This window comes from Fulmarus glacialis, unplaced genomic scaffold, assembly GCF_000690835.1.
Source record: "Fulmarus glacialis isolate BGI_N327 unplaced genomic scaffold, ASM69083v1 scaffold15130, whole genome shotgun sequence".
NCBI classification, from domain to species: Eukaryota; Metazoa; Chordata; class Aves; order Procellariiformes; family Procellariidae; genus Fulmarus; species Fulmarus glacialis.
The window spans coordinates 1-17124 of record NW_009185902.1 but is presented as its reverse complement, the minus strand read 5'-3'; the positions used below and the strand labels follow the sequence as shown (position 1 = coordinate 17124).

General features: G+C 38.0%; 2 protein-coding genes across 2 annotated transcripts; one reads left to right on the top strand and one right to left on the bottom strand.

The window, feature by feature from the left end:
* Window positions 1-188: 188 nt before the first annotated feature.
* Window positions 189-2114, top strand: LOC104070459 (protein CXorf40A-like). The gene is made up of 2 exons (XM_009583869.1): window positions 189-441; window positions 1872-2114. Exons 1-2 carry the CDS (start codon window positions 189-191, stop codon window positions 2087-2089), a joined length of 471 nt encoding a protein of 156 aa, XP_009582164.1. The 3' UTR covers window positions 2090-2114.
* Window positions 2115-6136: 4022 nt separating this feature from the next.
* On the bottom strand, window positions 6137-14897 carry TMEM185A (transmembrane protein 185A). Its single transcript, XM_009583758.1, has 6 exons — window positions 14725-14897; window positions 13070-13277; window positions 10244-10327; window positions 9130-9306; window positions 8667-8790; window positions 6137-7234 (listed from the first exon to the last, which is right to left on the bottom strand). Exons 1-6 carry the CDS (start codon window positions 14781-14783, stop codon window positions 6990-6992), a joined length of 897 nt encoding a protein of 298 aa, XP_009582053.1. The 5' UTR covers window positions 14784-14897; the 3' UTR covers window positions 6137-6989.
* Between the last annotated feature and the right edge of the window lie 2227 nt (window positions 14898-17124).

The following is a 17124-nucleotide window of genomic DNA, read 5'->3' as shown; positions in this document are numbered from 1 at the left end:
AGGCCGGCCTGTGCCCGGAGCGCGGTTGGGAAAGCGGGGCCCCGCGGGGCGGACAGCTTCCTGAGCTTCGGGGCAGCTGCTCGGGCAGATCTGCGAGTTTGTCATGGTCACAGGCACGTTTGTAAAGACTAACCTCAAAACGTCTGTTTGTTCATAGGAAATAAACGGGCTCTGATGCAAGGAAAACGATGAAATTTGGTTGCCTCTCCTTCCGACAACCCTATGCAGGATTAGTTTTAAACAACGTCAAAACAGTGGAGACTCGCTGGCGTCCTTTGCTAGCAGGCTACAAGAACTGCACCATTGCTATTCATATAGCTGTTAAGGACTGGCAAGACGACACATGGAGAGCAATTCTTTTGAATAGGTTCGGTATGACGCCCAACCAAGTGCAAGACTTGTTGGATAAAGGGGAAAAATTTGGCAGAGGAGTTATTGCAGGTAAGCAACCTTGGATTATATTTTCCAAGCAAGCTTTCAATCCATTAACTTACTTCAGTCCAATACACATCTGCTTCACACAGTGATGCTCATTGTAACATTGCTTTAACACTTACTTTGGAGGAGCGGTGCCTGAGGTGTGACTGGGGGCCTGTTTGGATTCCTTATCACTGTAAGCTGAGGTCCTTGAGGGAAGTTGTAAATAACATTTATTCTTTTTCATTTTGTTGGAAATGTGAAGTATCTTTGACCTTTAGGATAAAGAATTTTAGTCAGGCCTCAGTTTTTAGAACACACTCACTCTACTAAAATCTTTAGCCTACAACTCTAAAGCCTGTACAGGAAATGAAATTGATTTGTGCTAACTTGTCATGCAGGAAGGCAGTATAACGTGGATTGCATATTATTTTGTTGCATGATAATAAATGTCAATTCCACACTTCTTGCATTTTGAGCTTAGGAGCTCTTGCTGAAACCTTTTTATAGTACTCATAGTCAGGTGAAGTCATGACGTTGCAGTGCTTTGCATGTCACGTTACAGTATTAAATAAATAAATCCTATTTCAGTGCTACAAATGCTCCATCGCTCTTGTTATTTGGGCAGCGAAGACGTTTGTTTCAGTAACACAAAGTTAGGATGGAGTGGTGTTTCTTTCCTTATATTGTGCTGAAATACAGTGTATGTTGCTGCACTGTATATTTACAAAGTTTTTATCCAGCACTCATTTTGCACTCTTTTCTTGTAGGTATCTTTTGTTACAGCATCTATCTTGCATTCTCATCTATTTTTAGCTATTCCTGCACAACAAATTACTTCTATCACATATATTGAAAAATTGTTCTGGTTCTACAGTGCTGAAAATTGTTAGGTACTATGTAATATGCAGATTTGTAACCTTGACATAAATTGCACGCTAAATTGTGGAGTAGGTATCAGAGTTTCTTTCATCTTGATTTTAACGTTTTTAATCATTAAGCAATATAGAAATTCCTTTTTGTGACATTAAAAGGGTTCCAGAGAGCAGGAATTTCCATATAGTTTGATGATTTTACAATGTTAGTAGAATAGTGTCCTGATAGCAGTAGAGAGAGTTTTCTTTTCAATGAAGCTGTTTCAAGGCCAAATGTAGCTCAGGAGTTTTGGTAGCAGCTGTATCTCCTTAGATGCAGGCTTCTTTTAACAGAATTCTCTGTCACTGAGTTGTGAATATTATAATTGCATGCTTCACCTGTTCTTCACCGGCCTAAGTTCAGTCACACAGGCCGTCTTCTGCAGTGAATGACTCTGGTTTGAGATGTGCGTGCTTCATACTGTGTTCTTCTGGTAACAAATGAGCTGTTTTGTATGTCCTCTGGGAGGGTTACTTTTGGAAGACTTCTCTAGGAGATCAAACAACCAAATAATTTTGTATTTTAATTTTATAATACAGGATTAATTGACATTGGAGAGACTTCGCTATATCCAGAAAACTTGCCTGCTGAAAAGATTCTGGAGCTGGAAAACAAAGCTGTCCTCACTAATCTAGAACAGAAATACTTGACTGTTGTTTCAAATCCAAGATGGCTCCTGGAACCGATTCCTGCCAGAGGGAGAACAGGTGTGTGGCAGGTGGACATCCCCGAAGAACTGATCCCTTCAGAAGCGTAGGTGTTGGCCCTCACTATTATTTTTCCTGCCTAAATGCAAACTTGCAATTCACAAGTCAGCACCTTGAGTATTAGTGGGTTGTTAGGGATTCCCTTCCAAAACTAATCGTTTGAAATAGCAAATACATTTGAAGAACTGCTCTTTAGAGGCAAAATAAAAAAGATGTAATTTTTATGGCCATTGCTGGAAATTATTGACGGTTTACTAGATTTTTCCTATATAAATAACTCTAAGTAAATGCAATTTTTTTAAAGATGTGGTTGATGTATTGTGTGCCAGTTTAAAACGTGAGTAAATACAACCATATTATATGATGCATGCATCTCTGATTATGAGGAAGAAAGAGTTTGTAGGACCCTTCCGAAAAATGGTGCTTGAAAGCAGGCTGCCATCATTAATATGACATCTGTCTCACAGCCCACTCCTAACCTTACGTTTGTGGGATCATTGAGAGAGAAAGCATCTGAGATAAGGCCAGTCCTAGGGGCTACTCAGAGGCAGAGATTTGCTGGACGAGGTTTCTGCGCATGGTGTGTGTTATGTGCTGTAAGTGTAAAACTTCCAGAAAGGACCAGATTTTCCTCATTCACAGGTTGGGTACATTAGATGTGCATATGATGGAGGGGGGAGCAGTCTGCAGTATACGGCTCTGTGACCTGACAGCCTTTGTAGAAAGGCCTTTATTGGAAAGAAGGTGCTTGTACAAAGTTAAATGAAGTGTGTATTATAATACTTCTTTCTCTCATTTAAGAGGAAAAATAGTAATAAGCTTTGAAAAATCTAATATTGAAGTAAGTGTGAGGAGTGACAAATAGAAGTCACTAACTTTGGCACTTTTAGACCTTTTCAAAATTCACACCCTGCATTACAATGAAAATCCTTTTGACTTTCTGGAGCAAGGACCAAGGCCAGGCATAGGCATGGCTGTAAAAACAGGACAGGACAACTGGCAGAGGCTTTGCATTCAGATAGTTTATTGGAACACTTAGGAGAGACTATTCCCTTAGACTATGCAACTTCTAAAGGAGCTGTGGAAGGTACCTAGCATGCCCTGGGCTGGGGTCTGAGGCCATTGCCTGCAGGTCTGCTATTTGGACCACAAATGCAAGTCGGGCAGTGCTGGTATCGTGGAGTTTGGCCCTGAGGTGGCCTTGGCATAGACAGAGCAGCGGCTGCTGCCAGCACAGCTGGAGACGTGAGAGGCACCAGCCCTGGTGGAAAATGGCTGTTGGGCACGGCTGGCACAGCATGACCTGGTGCAGCAGCAGCAGAAGCAGCACCCTGGATGCCAGCCGGGCCAGGCGTGCTGTGCTGCAGCAAAAAGGAGGGGGCCAGGGGACTGAGCTTCTCCCTGCCTACTGCTGCCGCAGGGTCTGAATTTGTCAGAGCAGCGGTGCGTGCAGATGTAGGGGCACGTCTGACTCGGATAGCTGCCTTGCACATCGGGTGGCAGGTGTGGTCTTCCTGGGTGCAGAGGTGTGCATGTTCTCCCTTCCACCTGCTGTGAATGGACCACTGTCCTCCTCAGAAGTGGTTTCCCACACAAGCTCAACATCTGGTTTTCTTCTCTGGCAGCGTGCATGCAAATCCATGTCCAGTGAAAATCCTGCTGGTATTTGAGTTTTTGGACCAAAGCTTTGCTTATACTTCATTAACAGATGCAGAAAATGTCTTCTAAAATTTGGGTTGTAGTAGAAGTGAAACTAAAAAATGCAAAGGAAAAGAGTTAGTTGCCACCACCTTAAGACTGGAAACCACAAAGATATGAGAACTAAGGATTTTAATTGCAAAAGAGAAATGTTAAAAAGGACTATCAGGGGCATTCTAAACCTGAAGTTTACACCGAATAAAATGGTGCAGTACAGTCCTGTTAAGTAGTAACCAGTCTTGTGGTTTTGCTGCTTGGTAGCATAGAAGCATAAGATTTTCAAAAGCATACAAACTGATTCAGAAACCCAAATACCACTATTTTTCAGCAACTTTAGCATGGAAGGAACATGTAGGTAACTATATGATGCTGACATGTACCTTCTCAGCCTTCAGCAAATGCCACAAGAAAACTGCACATCTAGTACAGCAAGACACATAGCAAATACCAAAACAAAAATCCCAATACAGTGAGAGTATCTTTTCATTTTATGTGTTCAAAGTAATTGGAAATAACCAACATATATTTTACCAGCATTTCCACTACTCAGAAATGCTACCTCAAAAACTCCTGCACATGAGAAACAAATGACAATCAGAACTTTTACTACCATCCTCATCTCCTATGTAGTAAAAGCTTATTTCATTGGAACAGAAATCTGTCCCACTGGAATATTCTGAGAGTTAGTTTGCATGTAGAGGATCCAACATACCTCCCTAGTTGTTTCTTCTGCCAGCAAGTCATTGTGCGAGCCCAATTTTAGAAAATCCCACAGCTTTCTGGTGAATCCGTACGGATGGAGGTGATGAGTGAAGCTTTTACCACTATTTTTCAGCAACTTTAGCATGGAAGGAACATGTAGGTAACTATATGATGCTGACATGTACCTTCTCAGCCTTCAGCAAATGCCACAAGAAAACTGCACATCTAGTACAGCAAGACACATAGCAAATACCAAAACAAAAATCCCAATACAGTGAGAGTATCTTTTCATTTTATGTGTTCAAAGTAATTGGAAATAACCAACATATATTTTACCAGCATTTCCACTACTCAGAAATGCTACCTCAAAAACTCCTGCACATGAGAAACAAATGACAATCAGAACTTTTACTACCATCCTCATCTCCTATGTAGTAAAAGCTTATTTCATTGGAACAGAAATCTGTCCCACTGGAATATTCTGAGAGTTAGTTTGCATGTAGAGGATCCAACATACCTCCCTAGTTGTTTCTTCTGCCAGCAAGTCATTGTGCGAGCCCAATTTTAGAAAATCCCACAGCTTTCTGGTGAATCCGTACGGATGGAGGTGATGAGTGAAGCTTTTCATGCTCTCACTTTCAAAAATTCTCAGACATCCTCTCCTCTCTAGTACTTCCTCGTCAAACAATTCTTCATGAATCACTACACGCTTTCCGTTGTCACCCCACCAAATGGACTCAAACTGATCGCTTTGAACAACATCCCAGAGCTTCTCCAGAAAGCCCAGGCATGTAGAGGCATCGCCTTCGCTAGAGCTCTCCTCAGATGAATTTAGACGCTCTCTTTTTGACCAGAGCTGCTTAGCTGAAGTTTGTAAAGACCTTTCTTCTATTGGAGGTCCAAAGGCAGCATCACTAGCTGCTCTTTTGTCACATGCTGGACAGAGAGAAGTCGAGCCTGATGAATGAACTCCCTTGACCAGAACAGAATCACATGAAGTTTCCAGTGAGGAAAGCTCCATTTTGACTTCTTTTTTCTCAGTTCGAGTAAATTTTTCAGCTGAACCCTAGCAGTTAGGCTGTCTGGCTGAAAGGAAGTGACAAACTGACTGAGAATCCCAAGGGAAAATTCTCAAACATCACTGACACCCATGCTGCGTTGCCATGCAGCGTCCGTTTCCTAGCGACATGAAACAGCAGCAGCAGCAAGAGCTAAACAGCACTTGTTGCTTTTCCTTTACAGTTTGGGTGTGGGGTTTTTTTTTTTCCTTTACAGTTTGGGTGTTTTTTTTTTTCAAGAGCCAAAAAGTAAATGAAATTCCAATGAAACTAGTAGCTGGTCCACAGGGAGGAAGAGGGAGATCTGCAGTGTTAGGAATGAAAGCGCCACATCTCCGAAGTTTTTCAGGTGCGCACTTTTCACACATGCAGAAATGTCCATACACTCTTTGCTCTTATCTCATTGCTATGCTAACACTGAGGAAACATGATCCGTGGTATTTAAGCTACCTAAACCATAGGTTCACCTAAACACAAAGAGCAGCTGCAAGGATGTGGAAGTATCTGACATCTGTTGTTACAAGCTACTGGAGTACAGGTTTCAAAGACTAAATTTCTCTGAAGCACCTGGAAGTCCAAGACAGTCTGTCAAAGGAGATCTTTTTTCAAACAAGAAAATGCTATGCCAACACCAATGAGTTCCTATCTTGAAAAGTTTAATCATTTACACCAACACTCTTACAAAGTTGGTAATGAAGACCAAGCTACCATATTTATACCAGCTAACCGACAGTTGTAAAACCTACAACTAACGTTTCTGGCATAGACTGCATGCACAATGCAAGAGGGAACAGCTTATTAAACAGCCAGTCTAATGGGAGAATGGTGTACATGCTGCTCAAGAAGAATTAAAACATGAAACTGGAAAAGCAACAAAAGCAACACTTAACTCCCAAGCCAGTGCAGAAGTTGAAATACTTACATGAAAATTTACATAGATAAGTCAAAAACATCATGTAAGTTGCTATACATTCTATTTCCCCCCAAAAAAGCTTTCCAGTCTTGCCTGAGAAGTGCAACACTCCTGTGCCTCTGCATTTAAGACAATGATTGTGGCTGAACAGAAAAAGTAGTAAAGAGGTGATACACTAAGACATCTCCAAAGCATTTAAAACAGACATAGAAATCAAGTGTATATTTAGGACCTAAATGACACCTGGAATAGCATAGGCATTTCATACAGGGTTTTTAAAAAAATACTTTTAGATAATACTTATACTGTACACAACAAGACTTTTAAACAATATATTACACTGCTAAAATGTTCATATAAATACTGTACAGGCAAGTGTGCAACCAACCCATTAGGAAGGTTCACAAATTAGACCACCACGTATCTCTGGAAAAGCTCTCAGATTATCTTCAAGATCTGGTTTTTGTAATCCAAGCCACTGATTCAGCAATATCTATTTTAACGTAATTCGGACAAGGCATGAGATGAAATACATTTGTCTGCTGATTCCCAGTTCAAGTTTAATATGCTACTGTCATCTTAATCTGGCATATCAATGTTTAATTTGGGAGGTGGAATCACGTATTTTCCAGGACTCTGTGTAATGACCACTCCAGTCTTTTTTCGAAACATTGGTGCAATTTTTGGTGGTTCAGGCAGTGGTGTTTCTTCTGTTTCCTCATTATCTTCATGATGAAGATCATATGAAATATTTCCATATTCTCGTAAGAATGGGAAAATTTCAAGCAGGAATTGGCAAAAGTCTTTGCGAATTCCAAACCACCCTAAAAAAAAAAAAAATCACATTATCACAGGACAGAATGAAAATTTAATTAAGTAGGCAGACTATGCAATCTCTTTTAAGTTCTCTTGATTGTTTGCATATGAACAATATAAAATTTGTTAGTGCTGCTTCTCAGCAGTGTTACTTATACCTATCATATAATAACATTACAGTTCAGATTATATACACACAGATATACATACAGAATATATACATGCATTTGCATGCCTCTGTGTGTCTGCACTTGCATGTCTGTATGTGTATATCCATATGTATAAATTACAGCTATGCTGCCACAAGAATCCATTTCATTTCACATGTTAAGCATTGTCAGGAACAGCCTGCCCACATCAAATCTTTCACACCAAACGAAATCAAGGTATTAAGCATTTGCCAGGGAAGATCCCATACAACCCATCTTTTTGGGGAGATTATACGTCATGGCCAACTGGTGTATGTTGCTTAGCACTTAAAGGTGGATTTTCATGCGAGTCTTCTGAGGCTCACTTCAGATATATAGTCTTTTTTTAAAAATTTACATAAATATTTATTAACCCTACAGAAGACAAAATGGAAAGCCACATGTCCAAAAGACTAATTTGGCTATGAATTATTGAGGGCATGCATTTAAAAAAAAAAAAAAAAATCACCAGTAACAGTTTTCCATGCAATAACAATATAAAAGTAAACTAAATATATGGAGATAAGCTTAGTCATGACCGAATAAAGAAATTCTTAATATACTTCACAACTGAAGTGAATTTATATAACAAACATCACAGCTGGTTCCTTTCAACTCTGAAAAATCCTACCATTTTATTGCCTTGTCAACAAGGAACATGAACTGCAACGTGGATGGGAAGAGCTACTCATCTGCACTGGTTCAGTAACATTAGATGGCTGAAAGTGCAAACGCTCTTTTCGGCTGTGCTAGTTGTGGTGGGGATAAAAGCCCAGTAAATCTACACTGGCCACTCAGGCAACTTAAGTTACAGCTAAGCAGCACAGAGCACTATTTGGCCAAAGAGGAAAGAGAATACTAGTTCAGGCTACTAGGACAAAAGCTAATTAAAAATGGTAGGTGCTACACTATTTTTCAGAACCCACAGTAGAAAGATCCAGTCACGGCCCATGAGAATGAAACTCATGGAAATAAGGAAGGATAAAAGGCTAAGTTACAATTAAAATCCCATTGGGATTTCAAGTTGAGTCCGAGCAGAAGTCATGCTTTTAACAGAATAAGAAAAAAAAAAAGCAAGAGACACTATAAACACTGAAAACTCACTATTGTTTTCAGCTGATTTTAGTAACAGACAGACCTGAATTTTCATGAGAGAATATGCACAAAAAAGCCCTTTTTGAAAACACAAGTCTTAATGAAGTACATTTAAGCCTTGAGTTTCAATCTGTTTTATTAATTTTTAAATACTTACAGTGATTTCCTCCTTTTTGTCCAAATGTTGTTGCCATTAAAGTTATCAGTGAAAGCCAGAGAGGAACAAATATGGGTATAAAAGAAAAAGAATTATGCCCATCCAGTCTGTGTACTAGTAAGATCTAAATGGCAAAAAAATTACAGAAAGTCAGTTTAGTTGCAATACCCACTTTCAAGCTTATTAAAACATATGCTGACCTCAGATCTTTAACTTCACACATCTGTGAAGAAAAATAGCCTCCACAGAAACACAGTTACAGTTCCAATGTGATGCCTATTTTACTCCAAAAACTTTCAAGAAACATAGAATTCTTGGTTTTCTTTCATATTTGGTGTTAATATTTTATTCCAAAACAAAAAGCAGTACTCTCATTTTAGTAAGTTCAAAAAGAGACACAGCAACATTCATCACTCACTGAAAAAAGAGCAAGATACATAAAACTCGTTATGCTTTTTATTACCTCAAATGTGAGCAGTGGAACTACAATTGTCATCCAGCTGACAGCCATTGTTATGTGTGTCCTCCTTTGCTCAGCAATCACATCCATAGAGCGCAAGAATAGAACAGACCATACAATGTAATAGAGCACGACTAGACACAGAAAGGACATCAAGATCCACAGTGGAACACAAACAACCTGAAAGAAAAAGAAGGTAACTGCTTTTCCCCTGCCGACAGTGATCCATTTTTATCAGTTTGATTTGTTTCAGGTGAGGGTTTTTTAAATAAAGCAAGTATCCATATTAAATCTAAACAAGAAAAAGAAATTTAAGTCTAATGCTCTTTAATATAATCTCTAACAGAAAAGCTTCACAAATCGCGTGCACTGTTATGAGCCATATCAGTTCTTTGGGTTCCTCAGTTAGCTTTGTAAACCCATCAAGCTGAAACAATTTAAAATTAAGTCAATGTAGTTCAGCTTTTATAAGACTGATGTTAAGTGGGCTCAAACAGTATTTGGAATTGATTTTAGCAAGTATTTTCTACACTGGACACCTTACTTGAAACAGTTTCTGAATTAGACCCTTTTCCTAGTTTTTTGGAAAATAGAAAGGACAGTCATAATCATGCCAGATTATCAGTTTTATGGTAATTTACAAAAACCAAAACACAGAAACAGAGCTTTTGTATTCTAAAGGCACTTGGGACAGGAGATCTCAGCAGTTTTGACAGTGACCACTTGCACAGTAAGTGGATTTACACGGATGGTAACACAACAAGTAAAACTAGTTATCACACCATATTTACCAACACATTCCTTAACTCACTAATCGTTTTCATGGCTAATTTAGTGTTCCCACTGGAAACTTTTGGTTAGGATTTCTCTTTCAACAACCGATCAAAGATTAATTGCAGTTGATGGCACGTCCCTGTCCCCCGAAGGATGAATGCCCAAAGAACAGCCTCTGTTTCCCATGACCACTGAATGAAATGCCAGACATTCAGTGAAGGATTATTAAGCGAGCAAAAATGTGATCACGGACTCTGATCATACATTAACTGTTCCCTATAGTGAATATCTTTATGAAATTCAGCATTTAAACAAGGATAAGAAGAAAACATTTGTTACGTACAAGCCACGGCCATCTGATGATCTCATCTAGTCTGAGTGCAATGAATATGAACTGTAGAATATTGACTGAACACAAGATTTCCAGCTAGAAAAGGAAAATACATTAGTTAGCTCTTAGCATGATAAAGCTATTTCCAAGCTAACCAAAGAATCTCTCAAAGGACTTTTCTGACTCCATGCTTATCATTGCAATATGGAACATCATTTGCATTTGCATTAGGTATTACTAAGCATCCCCAAATTTGGGAGGCTGTGATCCCAATAGAGTAACTGTAGAGGCAGCTGTCTCGCAAGGAAAGACCTTCCTGGTATTTAAAATAAAATAAAAGCACTACCTGCAACACTTATTAGAGTGATTGGAGAAATAAGAAAAGCCAAACTAATCAGACTAAAAAAGGCAAAGCATCGGAAAACAACTTCAACTATTTTCTTCAGATAAGAAATACTGCTAGAATTAAATTAACAAGTAGTAAAAAGCCCTTCAAGTTAAAATTAGCAAAATTTATCTTTAAAGATATTGTTTAGTAGTTGCAGTAACGTAAAGATGAAAGTTACATGGGTTCAACTACCAACAGTCCAGTTTAAAAGCCCCAGCTCTATCTGGGGGGGGAAGAAATACATAGAATAGTGGAAGATGACATCCAAATTCAATCATTTACTGTATAATTGAGAGATATTTTAAATGACACTGAAGACACTTGCGTTTTGAGGCAATACAGAAAAGCAATACTTCTCATTAAAAATGTTAATGAAAGCTTTTTGCGTGTCCTGCTTGCCACTATGAGAACTAACATTAAATTATACTTTAAAAAAAAGGAAAAAAAAAAAATCAAGTTTGTGTCTAGCTTGAACAAAGTGAAACAATGAAACACCATCAGACTTGCCAAGATTCTGTTTCTGAAGTTTATGGGCAACCCTACATGAGTAGGAATTTCAGAGATCAAACAGAGAATTATTATCTGAAAAGACTAACTGAAGCTCTTGAGTGTAAGTTAGAAACATTTTCCATTTTAAAAATACATGTAGGGAATTAAGGCATCTTTGAGATGTAATACATCTCAGAAGGCAGACACTACATGCTACTTTTCACTAACATATATGATTGTGTACTATGATCTCTTGGATAAATGCCTTTGGAATTCACAGTACAGGGATTCCGAAATCCAACAGGCAGCAGGCACTTGCCTACTTCAGAGACTGCACTGAAGTCTTCACTCTTGAAATACAGGTTGCTTTAAAAAGACTGGAAAACTAGATTTAAAATAATTTTGTACCACTGGCTTTCTCAAAAGAATAAACCACCAAAAAACCCCACACTCAAGCATGAGACCAAGCAACCTGAAAACTGCAAGAGCAAAGAGAGAGAAAAAATAAAAAAAAAAATCAGAGGATCAATTGCTAAAAATAATTTCTAGAATCAAGTTAACATTTGAGCTATATATGGCAAGTGCATGTATATTTGGAGCAGCTAGGCTCACAATTTAATGAATTCAATATGCCTTAAATAAATGGTGTTTTATTGACTGTAAAAATAGTGTAACACATAAAAGAAAGCTTTTTCCGAGCCCACCATGATCTACGGACAGAACCCCACTATGTACTTGCTGATCACCTAATCAGTTTCAGAATAGGAACAAGCAGACCATATATTTTCAGATTAAATAATTATGAAAATAATAGATTAACAACTACTTTGATTACTCATGCCAAAAATTAATATCCTGGGTTAAAGACAGGCCCCTCTTACATTCCTAGCAAATGAAAGGGAAATAATGAAATCTTCCCAGAGTAAAAAGAAAAGAAAGTAGAACAGCACTAAGTGAGGATGACAAAATAGTAAAAAAGTGAGTTGGCAGTTCAACTGCATTATTTTCTTTGAGACAGCTGTTGCCTTTTAGGGGTGAGTGGATTCCATTTTTTTCTGCCAGTACTTAGCAGCTCTGCAGTCACCTGTAAATCAGTGGGCAATCAAGCATCACCCAATAGAAGGCAAGTACTTCTACACAAATTTTACTTTTAGGAATGGTTAACTGTGAATAGAACTCTGCAAAATGAAATTCGATTTGCAATGTTTTTAAATCAGCAGTTTAAGGTATCAGTTTACCAGTCATCCTAACAATCACTTACCAAAAATGTTTCTCTAGTTATAAACTCAGCTTATGCTAATGTTAGAGAAATATTCCCTTGAAATTAAAAAATCTGAAAAAGCTGAACCTCGTCTAAAAATCAGATTTTTAATTGTCATGGGGTAGTTTGAGGACACAGGCGAAAAAAAAAAATCCTTAAAAAAAAAAATCAATTCAATAAGAATTTTAAATTTATTCCAAAACCAAAAGGAGTGAGTTAGAGAGGAAAGAAGAGGCAGAAAATAAAAACCTACTGTTTATGCCTACCATTCGCATTCCCAAATTAAAGATTAAGCACACAGATTGGATAATAAGAAATTTTCAACCCTGATTATCTAGGGCTCTGGAAGTTCCATTCGGCCTAGGGACAGTGCTTACTATCAGAGGAATTTTCTTCAGTAATTTCTGTTTTCGTGTCTAGCATTAGTCCATATTGCAGAGTTTGTGGCAAGTTCTTTCAACACACAATAATAAAAAGGCAGGTTTAAAACATGCTGCGACTTGGTAGTTGAAAAAACAAGAGATTAGAAAAAAATCATATTATCTCCGATCCTGGTTTTTCACTCTAGCAGATGTCAGTGCAAACAATTAATTCAACTGATGCAGTCATCCATATCATGCTTTACCGGGAGATGAACTGTAACCGAATTGATACAGTCTTGCATTGCCACAAATTTTACACAGAACAAATGAAGTATTACCTCCAGAGACCTGTCATGTCGGAATCCCCACACACAAGCTGCAACTGACACTGGAGATACAAAGAATAATGGCATGAAGACCAGAAGCCAGAAATGGGTTCCTCTTTCGATCCTGTCACACACCAGAACTTCAAACATGAGCAGTAGCAGGTGGATGCCTACTGCAATTAACATAGCTTTGAACTCCACACAGGTTTCTCCTTCTGCTCTAAAGAGAGAATAAGGAAGCATTCACTTCACTTGTCAATAAGAAAGCACAGTGTCCTGCAAACATCCCAAGACACTTTGTTTACAATTGCTAAGTTTCAGATATTAACACAGGTTTTTAATAAACATACACATTATGCCCAAATAGCCACGATTAAACTACATTCCTTATACCGTAACAGGATTTCTTGCCCATAAAGCTGCACATTTAAAGTATTTTACTCAAAAGGGGGCAGTGGGATTTTTACAACTTGAAAATTTTCTAAGGATTCCATAGTTGTGCAGATCAAACAGGATTTCTTTGCTACTACGTAAACACTCAGATACCAGGCAGGCTGTTAGGAAATAAGCTAAGTCTAAAACTATCTGTTTGGTTCCTGCACCAGCTTTCATTGAATCCACATCTTTCCCCAGAATTTCTTTATTCACCAAAATCAGCGTATTGCCACAGAATATTATCTATTACTAAAAAGTAAAATGCCTGTAAAGTAACAGCACACACAGAGAAACCACGCTTTTTCCTATACAAGTAGAACCATTACTAGAAGGAGCAAATCAGACCTGAATCACACAGTATAGTGTATCAGAATGAGACCTGTGCACAAAATTTTTCATTTAATAATCACCATAGGTAGAAGAGAGGATTGAATTTATTGCACTTCATTTAAGGGAGCTTTCCTTTTCCCCTAGCACATTCAAATTCACATCCTACTCAGATTACCAAAAAAGTACACACTGATGTATTTAAAGGTCTGAAAGTTATTTTCCCCTAGGCTGACAATTAAAATATCAATGTTAAACAACTTTGACAAAAATGAAAAGGAATTTACAGAATTTGTTCCCACAAACATCTTTGCAAGTGTTACACATTTGCCTATATTAGTGTATTAAACTACTTGAATATTTCTTATAAAACTGCAACTAAAGTCTGAAAGAAATTCTCTGTGTTCACTGCATATTCAAGAATCACTGAATATTCATCCATATGTTCACTGAGGTTATATGCACACTAAGGAGAAAAAAAAAAACAACATTCTTCAGGCTGATCTGTACATTTCAGGAAACTGATTTAGAAAATAATCCAATTAAATATAGTATATTCCTAGCGCATATGAAGATAGGTATTTCTATACGGCTTATACTAAAGCAAAGAGTTCCCAACATTCTAACAGAAAAGCACAAAAAGTCATTTCATGAGAAGTTTTAACTTCCCAAAGACAGTATTGTTGAAGCCTGTGATAAACTGTTGCAACTGGGATTAAGGCATCCATAGCTGCATAAAGCTGTTTGCATACACTATAGGTTATGATAATTATTTTAAATACGTTGAAAACAAGCCTTCTGGATGCTATATCTTATGTTGTTAAAAAACCTATTTATGAATGTGATTCAGTAGGGAGAACACATTATGTTGCCTCTGTTTTGCAAAATAAATATCTTCAACATACCGATACTGTGGGTTTCGGGCCCATACTCCTGTTCCCACTGAGGCACCAACAATCACCATTAACTTCCATAGCCATATTGGAGCAAATACAGCCCAGTAACTCCATTGAATTTTGTCATCCAGACGTAGAGAGAGCAGCACAGAAAAAAGCAGCAGGCAGGCATAAATAAGAAATTTGCTATTAAACAAACAAACAAAAAAACAGAGTCAGAAATTAAGGCAGGCAACTTAACATGAACTTTGCAGAGAACAAGAAAATCAGTCATCACTGAAATTTAATCAGGATACTTCCTAACAGAAAACGTGTGTCAAACTTCTTTGCAAAGAATCAAATCAGTTCTGAAGAGTCAAATATTTCATCATAAATATAGCATATGTCATCTCTTTCACTTACAAAACCATTGCTTCAAGGGAACACCTCAAAAGCATTCTTGCATGACAAACAATGAATGGACATCTATAAATAGTTCCCTCCCACAAGGATCCAGTCAGGAGCTGCATTATTAGAGGCTCAGAAATATACCAGTTGTACATATTTTTAGAAAATGTGTTCTTTCATACAAATCAAATGAGATAGTTAAAAATAGAGTGGATAAAATTACATAAATTACATAACTTAATTTTGAATATCAAAAACTAAAGATTAAAAACTGTACATATTGTAACAAGGCAGACTCCAAAGATATTTTTTTTTTTTTAATTTTTACATTCAGCTAAAAAAAAAAGTAACATTATAGAAAAAAAAAAAACCCAGCATAAACTTTTAACAAAGTTACTGATTATAGAGTGAAGTTCCTAACTGGAATACTGAGGATGGTGCTTACAAGTTTAAAATATTTACATTGATATATTTTGTAAACTAGTCAACCTAAGAATGAATAAATGTATCCAGAATACTTGAGAGCAGTGGCACAGCAATTGCTTGTACCACCAAAAATCAGACAAAATAATTACATAGTACATGATTTCCTCACGCTACAGGAAGGGAAAAAGTCACCCACCCATTCACCAGAGGATCACAGACTGCTTTATAAAACACGTAATTAAGCTTCAACACCACTTCAGTGAAGTAATATGTATTCTAAAACATGGAGAACCTAAGGAACAGAGTTGCTACACAGTAAAGCAGCAATAGTCAGGAATACTACCCTTACTCCAAGAGCACAACTCAAACTACCCACTTGCACGCTCATCAAATAACAAAACATTCATTAGATCAGCATTGCCTCGTTTAGATATCAAGCTGCTTTCTCTCTATTTAGAACAAGTGTCTTAGCTGCCCCTCAATAAGAAAAAGCAGTTTGTGTCAGCATCTCCTCGCGTGCTTGATGAAACTACCTCAGGATAGGATGATACAAAACAACAGTCACTCTTCACAGCAACAAAGAGATCCCTCAGCTCCCTAGGCTATTTATACTTTTCCAACATTCAATATTTGTGTAATTTGTACTTTCTCTAGCTTCTCAATAAATAAAGAAGTAAAACGCCACGTGGTAAAATACCAGTGCTCCCTGAGTGTTCCAGTAAACATCAAAACGTTCAAGATTAAGTTATCTGCACAAGTGCAACATTCAGCTTGCTCATTCATCATTTAGGCGGCGTCCAAATAAGCTGCAAGCATTGCTTAGCAATAACAAAACTTTGTAAGCTTCTGGAACTTCTGTTCCTCCTTTTCCATTACTTCCAACCACACATATTTAAATTGTTTATTTCAACCTCTCTGCAACAATGCATTTCCTGAAGCATTGGTTACCCTTTGTTTGTCTAAACAGCCGATTGAACACAGCTTTTTGTAATTGCAATCATGTAAGGCCTCTTTCACAAGCAAGATTTTTCCAGGACTCTCAGTATTTCATGTCACCCTGCACAAGTTATTTGCAGGCCTTTATTGTGTGATCTTAAAATACCTGGTAACAGCAAAACCAGTAAAATTCAACTCATTCTCTCAGCTTCTTTAAAAGTTACATGTATCCATACTTGCTTGGCAAGACAGCAGCAGCCCAGGTTGTAGTGACTATCATCTTGTTAATTGTAAGAGAGCCCAGAATAAAGAACCACCGTCAGCAATTCTCCATGTCTAGACTGGGATTGTTAAGCGCGGTGCCTTCACACCTGCAAAAACGGGTCTTTACCATACACTAAATGCCTGTGTTAGAGCGTATGGCAACTTTGCTTCCAGTATAAAGGTTTATACCCCAAATCATCAAGTTGAAAAATTAAAAAACCAGAATGAGACTTGGAATAATTTGAGAAAGTTACACAATAAAACAAAAAAGATGACTGGAATTTGGCCTGGAAACCAGATGCCGGGTGCCCGCGCGTACAGTCACCCTGCTCGGGAACCAGCCGAGGGGAGCACGCACCGACACCCGCGGGCCTCGGGAAGGAAACCGGTCAGGAA

Coding starts and splice junctions, on each gene's coding strand:
- LOC104070459 (XM_009583869.1), top strand. CDS start 189: ATGAAATTTGGTTGCCTCTCCTTCCGACAACCCTATGCAGGATTAGTT. Junction 442..1,871: donor TGGCAGAGGAGTTATTGCAG/GTAAGCAACCTT, acceptor TTTATAATACAG/GATTAATTGACATTGGAGAG.
- TMEM185A (XM_009583758.1), bottom strand. CDS start 14,783: ATGGTGATTGTTGGTGCCTCAGTGGGAACAGGAGTATGGGCCCGAAAC. Junction 13,278..14,724: donor GCCCGAAACCCACAGTATCG/GTATGTTGAAGA, acceptor TTCTCTCTTTAG/AGCAGAAGGAGAAACCTGTG. Junction 7,235..8,666: donor ACAAAAAGGAGGAAATCACT/GTAAGTATTTAA, acceptor TTTTTTTTTTAG/GGTGGTTTGGAATTCGCAAA.